The following is a 7255-nucleotide window of genomic DNA, read 5'->3' on the forward strand; positions in this document are numbered from 1 at the left end:
CCATCATAATACCACATTCTCTTTGAAACTAACAGGATCTAATATTTCCTTGTGGTGTTATTTTTGGATAGATTTCTGTTTAAATATTTTCAGGAATATGTTGTCTGGTGGCTTCCAGCATAGTGTCAGATAGAGGGCTTTTTAGAAAACAGATCAGTATTGAAATCATATGTTCCAGCGATCTCAAATTTAAGATGTGTAGAGATTCCCCCTGCTCATACAGAGTCTTCCGTAACCTTTTCCGCTAAGATCTGCACCAACTAGAGATCCAGTGGTGAATCTTCTTTATCATCTTGTAGACCACTTGTCTAGAGGATTTCTTTCTTCGGATGATCAGTTTCGGGCTAGAAGACTCAAGTGACTGAAAATTTTTAGTCTATGGTTTCTCGGCTTTAGGAGCAAGAAGCCGAAGTGGCTCAAATTCAGGAAATATGATATCTTGAGGTTTTGGTTTCCGCTTGTTGATTTGAGCTTTTGATGAAACACTTTACTATTATTCTTGTTGTTTTGAATTTTAGTAATTGTGGTTTTCTCTTATACTCTGTTTACCTTTTGTCATTTTGAGACAAAAAGGGGGAGTATTTTTTGTTTTGGACCGGGAATGTATTTCCAAACCGACCAAATGTTTTTTGTCCCAGAATGGCCAAAGGGAGAGTTTGTTAGTATTTTATATTGGCAACATTCTGGTTGACAAAAACACTTTATGCAATGGTTACTTTTTAACAAGATTATCGGTTCTATTCAGAGTCTTCAAGTAATATGGACAATGTCTCATTTCATGTCATGTGTATGGTCACAAGTTTCTAAGAAGATGTCCATGAAGATTCCATGTAATTTCCAAGTCAGAACAGTCGGTTCTTGTGCAACCATCTGGGCGGGCCTTTGAAGGCGTCCGAACGCCTTGCAATGTCTCACAAATAAACATTGAAGATGTCCGGACGTCAGAGCAACATTGTCCGGACGATAGGTCAATCAGTATTCAACAAGGAATCTGATTTCAAAAGTCGACACTGTTTGGGAAATCTTTGCAAGCCGTTCGGACGATGTCCTGTAGTTCAGAATATTCTAGAGTTCCGTTCAAACGCGTAAAGGATTTTAGCCAAGACCGTTCGAACGCTCGGTCAAGACGTCCGGAAGTGAACCTGATAAAGATAAAATTGCGCTGTTTCTGAAAGGATATCGCAGAAAACCGTCCGGACGAGGCTATTTTATGTCTGAACGCTCGCCAGCCAGAGTCCGAATCTCATCCGTTTTTGAGGTCTCTTGAAGCCTATAAATAGGGAGTTCTAGGCTAGTGTTTTGTATAGAATTCGGTGGTGAATTCCATAGTGCTTTAAGAGGGTGTTTAGGGAGAATCGAAGATCCGCTAGCTCTCAAGCCGTTGCCAGTGTGTGCTCAAGTGTTCGTGTGAAGTCTATCTTAGGGGTCGACCCTAGGGTAAAAGAATCCATCAAAAACCCCTTCAGGTGGAAGATCTGGTTGATAAGCGTTCGTGTTGGGTTACACGTCAGAGTTAAAGGTATGACTACTGCATATGGTTATGTGAGTACGAGTGTCTTGTAACTAGCTTTGTTTTTGGATAGTGGATTTCCTAGGTTTGGCTGCCCCAGAGTGGTTTTTTTTTTTTTTTTCCTTCATAGAGTTTCCACCTCGTAACAAATATCTTGTCTTATTTAAATTCCGCATTTAAGATATTTGTTTGTATACAAACACACACACTTGGTTTAAATTAGAAGTCAATAAATATTTTCACCTACAATTCTTTTTTTTTATTATTTTTTTATAACTTACTAGCACATGTCAATATATGATCGGAGAGTGTTCACTTATTTTTAGTAGCTAATGTTGCTCTAATCATATTCTAATTGGAGGGTGTTAACATCCCTTGGTTTTTTTTTTTTAATAATTTTAACTCTAAGATGTTTATTTTTAAATGAGTTTAGGTAAGCACATTCTAAATTCGACATATTCTTTAATTATTTGGTCGAATAAATAATAGAAATGACTGCAAAAATACAATTAATTGTTATGAGGCTTTGGGACTGAAATATGACAATCATAGACCCTCATTTGCATTTATTTTTCAGCTGAAGAATTTGGTCATGTTGACCCAATAACTTTTTTTCTACCCTAATCAAATTGTTCAAAAAATGATGTTCGGTGTTATAAAATATTCTAGAATATATTTAGTAATGCTTTTTGCATAACTCTTCCACAATTTTAACAATTTTTTTTTTAAGATCAACCATTGAATATTTATGGCCCACATGTAGGAAAACAAATATAATGGTTGATCATAAAAAAAAGTAGTTAGAGTTGTGCAAAAATTCTGTAAGAATTGTACAAGAAACATTATTCGATTATATATATACGTGGTTTTTTTTTTAATTGATTAAGGAAATGGTTACAATGGAGGATCATTCCCACTCCTTATTCGAAAGGATGAGAGAATGAGTTATCCTAAAGCCAGAAAAGGGGTGAGCTCCCCAACAATAATCCCATAAAAAAATACGACAGTGCAAAAATATAAACAAAAGTTAGAAAATTGGTCAAATAAATGATCCAGTCGATCCTCTCAAGGGCTGCACAAGGCGGTTGCAGAAACAAAAATGATGCAAATTAAGGCGAACCTATTTGAATCTCCACTTGGAAACAACAATAACAACCGAAAGGAAGTTGAAGCTGAAGATATATTGTCATAGTCCAAAATATGGACTGAATAGTAAAAATATACCAACACATATCCAAATACAAAAGTACCCAAGAACCAAAAAGACACATAAACATAAAAATAGCAAAAAACTTCAAAAAAAAATAAAATAAAATAAAAAAAGCTTTAGCAGCAAGCACGGCAGAGCTGGCCGGCGCGTGGGATATTTCAAGCCAGGTTTGAGAGCCCACAAGCTTTTCGGAAGCTCAAAGGAAACTTTAAGTCAAGATTTCAAGTTATGTTTGAGCATAGATTATTATATATGTACGTGGTTGAAACTGAAAGTATGGGACCGTAGCTTTCAAGTCTAGCTACCACGTTTCTCCATCGATCTCTTGCCATATCCCACTTTTGTCGGCTCCTTCATACTTTGCTTACGGAACATGGATGTCACAAATTAAAGATATGACCGTTATTGGGATAGAAATTATTATATTATTGTGGTATAATTGGATGATGTGATAATGAGAATTAGTCATCAAATTAATACTTGTAAAAAATATAAAAAATAACGGTTAATTTTTACTGCCATATCATCTTAATTGAATGACAATTATATAATAGCTAATCTACTAAATAACACTACTAGGATGAAAATAGGGACATAAAACAATACTTATTAAAGTCAAATTGATGCTTAATTGTACCGAAATTTGATATCCCATAAATTAAAAACCCTCTCTAGCTTTAATAAGATATTAAGCTTCATAGTTAATGGAATGGGAAAAGTTAGACCTTTAAACTAGAGTTATATATTAAGCTAGTCCAATTTAGTGCCCATATTTCAAATTGAGCCCATGTAAGGTGCCTAACCAATACGTCAAAAGCTCCATAGGAGATAAATTTTTAAAACACCAAAAATTAAACTCTTAAACCTATCTCATACTAGTTAGCTGGTCCAATCTAGCGTCCGTACCCTACCACGATCGGGACATATTAATTAATAAACAATTTAAAGCCGAGATAAAATAAATAAAACCTATGTACTCGAGGATAGAAATTAAAATGTAAATAGTAACGCTTAAGTGAAGAGAAATATTAATCTCCGGCGTCCATATATATATATATATATATATATATATATACATATATATATATTCCATGTTTTTATAGGGTCTTTGAGGCATGATTAGGAAATGCCACCCACCCACCATCCCACGACTCCCTTGTGCCAAGTTTGAAAGTTACAAGTCAGTAATCATCATGTTGTTTAATTTAGTTTAGACTACTGAATTCCAAAACCCCCCATCATTATTCCAAACATCCCAAACGCTTTCCCTTGAATTTTTGGAAAGGCATGATCTTTGTAGCTGATCACTTGGCCAACCCATTTTGTCGCCTGTGCATGATGGCAATTGGGTTGCTAAAGATAGGGTCATAGGGGTGGCAACAAGTGCGTGTCTACGTATTTGGTTTGGATCGCATCAAGAGATATAACAATAAAATTATCGAGACATCATACAAATATATCTGTCCCATAGGAAATATAAAAAGATCATTTTTTTCAAAACGATTTAGATAAGTAGGTCAGACCCTTCAATCTTAACATACTAATTTTATGCTAGGTCCGTGTCGGGTTTGCGGGGTCATATAAAAAATTAACTCTTATATATGTCGTGTGTTGAGACATATGAATATAAGAGAATATATAAGTATTCAATTCAAACCCATTAACCTTAACTTATTAATTTCATATCGAATTTACAAGTAATGTAAAAAAAATTATCTGCATCCGTATAACTAAAGCCACTTTAGCCTTGTGAGAATGTGTAGTACTCAGCAGTTCTTCATCTAAAGTTTGCCGTCCATATAGAAACGAATTAAAGTATATATGAAGATTGGCAAAGGGAAGCAGTGAATTAAAAGAGAGGTCATTTTCGGGTAGTTTGGCCGAAAAAAGAAGGTGATCGTGGCCCCTTTCTTTAGCTCCTAACTCCTCCCCCTCCATTAAAAACCGCCAAGATTGACTGACCCTCACGCCTCCCATGCCCATTGCCCACAACAAAACAACACACATTCCCTTCGATCTTCTCTATATAAATTACCAAACCCCACCTCCTTTTTCTCTCCAACTTCTCTCTCTCTCTCTCTCTCTGTCTCTGTCTCTCATGGCCTCCCTGAAGCTATCAAAGAGGCCGGCTAAGCTTCCATTAACGTCGATAGTTGATGCAGCGTCATGGTACTGTGCCTTCGTTCTGGTAGCCCTTATATTGACATTGACAACCTCTTTTAGGGAGACTAGCCATCTCTACGAGGCTGTGGGGGGCAACCTGCAGCTCTTGCACCGACCGTGCGACGAAATTTATGTGGTCGGAGAGGGCGAGACGCTTCACACAATCAGTGATAAGTGCGGCGACCCCTTCATTGTTGAGCAGAACCCTCACATTCATGACCCAGATGATGTCTTCCCTGGACTTGTTATTAAAATTACTCCTTCAAATCCAATGTAGTTTTTTTTTTTTTTTTTTTTTTTTTTTTTTTTTTTTATAATTTATATATAATTATATATATATTACTGTAAGTACTTACTTTCTTCTTTGGGATTCTATTTGCCAGAAGCATATATAGACAGTTTTCTTTTTTCTTTTTTTTCATATTTATATTTTATATATGAGGACGCACGTACGTACGTAGGTTTATTTATTTATTTTTTTATATATTTCCCTTATTTTGGTGGAATTATCATGTTTGATTGGAGTAGCGATATATTCTGGTAATTAGCGCGCGCACTCATCCAAAAAAGAAAATATCCTAGCAAGCAACAGTTATAGTACGTGATTTCTAAAAAAAAATAAATAAAAAAAAAAATAAATGAATAAATGAGAGAAAATATCCTAGAAGATATCTATTTTTGTTAGGATTTTACTGACAGTAATTATGATCCCAATTAAATAATTGTAGATATTTGTACTAGGTAGGAAAATTGTAGATATTGGGCTTGTATATTGCTCTGATTTTTAAAAAAATTACAAATATCAAGAGAATTTGTTTTTTTTTTTTTAAAAAAAAATTATGTTTAGATAAGTTAGAAAATTGAGGCAAAATTAAAAAAAGTTAGATAAAATTCGAGTAGAATTTGATATTTAAAAATTTTTCCTCACCCAAACATGCCTAAATGCCTAATTATGACAATTTCTACATTAAATTAACACTTTTAAAAAAATTTAAGGATATGGTAGCAAAAATGAGCTCTCAATTTCTTTTTTCTTCTTCTTCCATTTTTTTTTTTTTGGGGTACAGTTTTACTCACATATTAGACCATAGGATTAGGGTGTGTCAAGTGAAATTGGGTATCCATGCCATGAACAAAATGCAGCCAAAAAGGCTATTAATTAAGATATGATGATGTTGAATTAAGTTTGGTTAGTGAAGCAACATTATAAGAGAGTAGTGATGGTTTTATGCTCTTTTAAAATTTAGTTTGTAATAAATAACTTACTTCTTGTTATCTAGGTTTAATTTTTGCAATCACACCTCCCATTAGGGTTTCAAGTTAAATTAGACGGTCAAAAGATAAAATAACCATTACATATATATATTAACTTTATAAAATTATAAAATTACCCTTAAATTAAAATTAAATATTTATTTTTAAATGAGGGGGTTTTTTTTTTTTTTAAAGAATTTTAATAGCCATCGTTAGGATTTAACAAAAAATCTTAACGGATGGGTAACAAAAAATCCTAACGGATGGGTGAGATTAAAATTTTTTATAAAGTTCAATACATTAAATTGAAAGTTTTTAAACTTTATAAGGAACTTTACAAAAGTAATGGAAGTTTATGGAAAAGTTAAGTGAAGTTTCTCTAAAAGTTTTGTTGAATAACTACGGATCGGGATCCAAAACCAAATCAACCACACAATAGTAATAGCTATCACAATATAAAACTATATAGAACACATAAACATCACAACTACAATATCAATACAAAAATTATGGTTATTAAGTGGAAACCCTTTGAGCACCTAAACTGCAAAATCAGTCCGGAGCAGTTAAACCGAGGAGATCACTATAATATAGAAGAACAAACTACAGTCAAAGTAAACTTACAAGTTACAACCCCCGCTGACCGATCTTCTACCCCATGCCTCTCCTGGGTTTGGTTGAATAGACTAGTTAGGTGAAAACACATGCTCTTATTTGAGTGGTCGGCTAGCCATATTAATCACGAAGTGAATTGTAATTTTTTATTTTTTATTTTTTATTTTTTTTTTAAAGTCTGAGAAAAATTAAAAAAAAATGTGTTTGTTTTTTTTAAAAATAAAATAAAAAATATAGCTTATTCCTTTAGGAATAACTTTTATTCTCAATTTTAAGAGAAATATATTATTCTTCGTAAGGGAATAATTATTTATAGAAATAGACTCCTATCAAATATGATTATTTCTATAGAATAGTCATTCAATTCTATAAATCTATTCTAAGAACATAACGAGGCCATAATGTACCTTGACCCATAATGTATCTTGACTAAGAAATTAAGGCAACTACTTCAGCCAGCAACCAAACGCATTGCCATTATTACTCGCCTGCTTTGTACTTTT

At 33.6% G+C, this 7255-nt stretch overlaps 1 protein-coding gene across 1 annotated transcript; it reads left to right on the forward strand.

Moving 5' to 3' along the window:
* Positions 1-4818: 4818 nt before the first annotated feature.
* LOC133863326 (uncharacterized) lies at positions 4819-5160 on the forward strand. Its single transcript, XM_062299272.1, has one exon. It carries the CDS (start codon positions 4819-4821, stop codon positions 5158-5160), a length of 342 nt encoding a protein of 113 aa, XP_062155256.1.
* The last annotated feature ends 2095 nt before the right edge of the window (positions 5161-7255 follow it).

The sequence above is a fragment of the Alnus glutinosa genome, chromosome 3 (assembly GCF_958979055.1).
Source record: "Alnus glutinosa chromosome 3, dhAlnGlut1.1, whole genome shotgun sequence".
Lineage (NCBI taxonomy): Eukaryota > Viridiplantae > Streptophyta > Magnoliopsida > Fagales > Betulaceae > Alnus > Alnus glutinosa.

Bases quoted from the DNA above. Each gene is read 5' to 3' on its own strand.
- LOC133863326 (XM_062299272.1), top strand. From the start codon at position 4,819: ATGGCCTCCCTGAAGCTATCAAAGAGGCCGGCTAAGCTTCCATTAACG.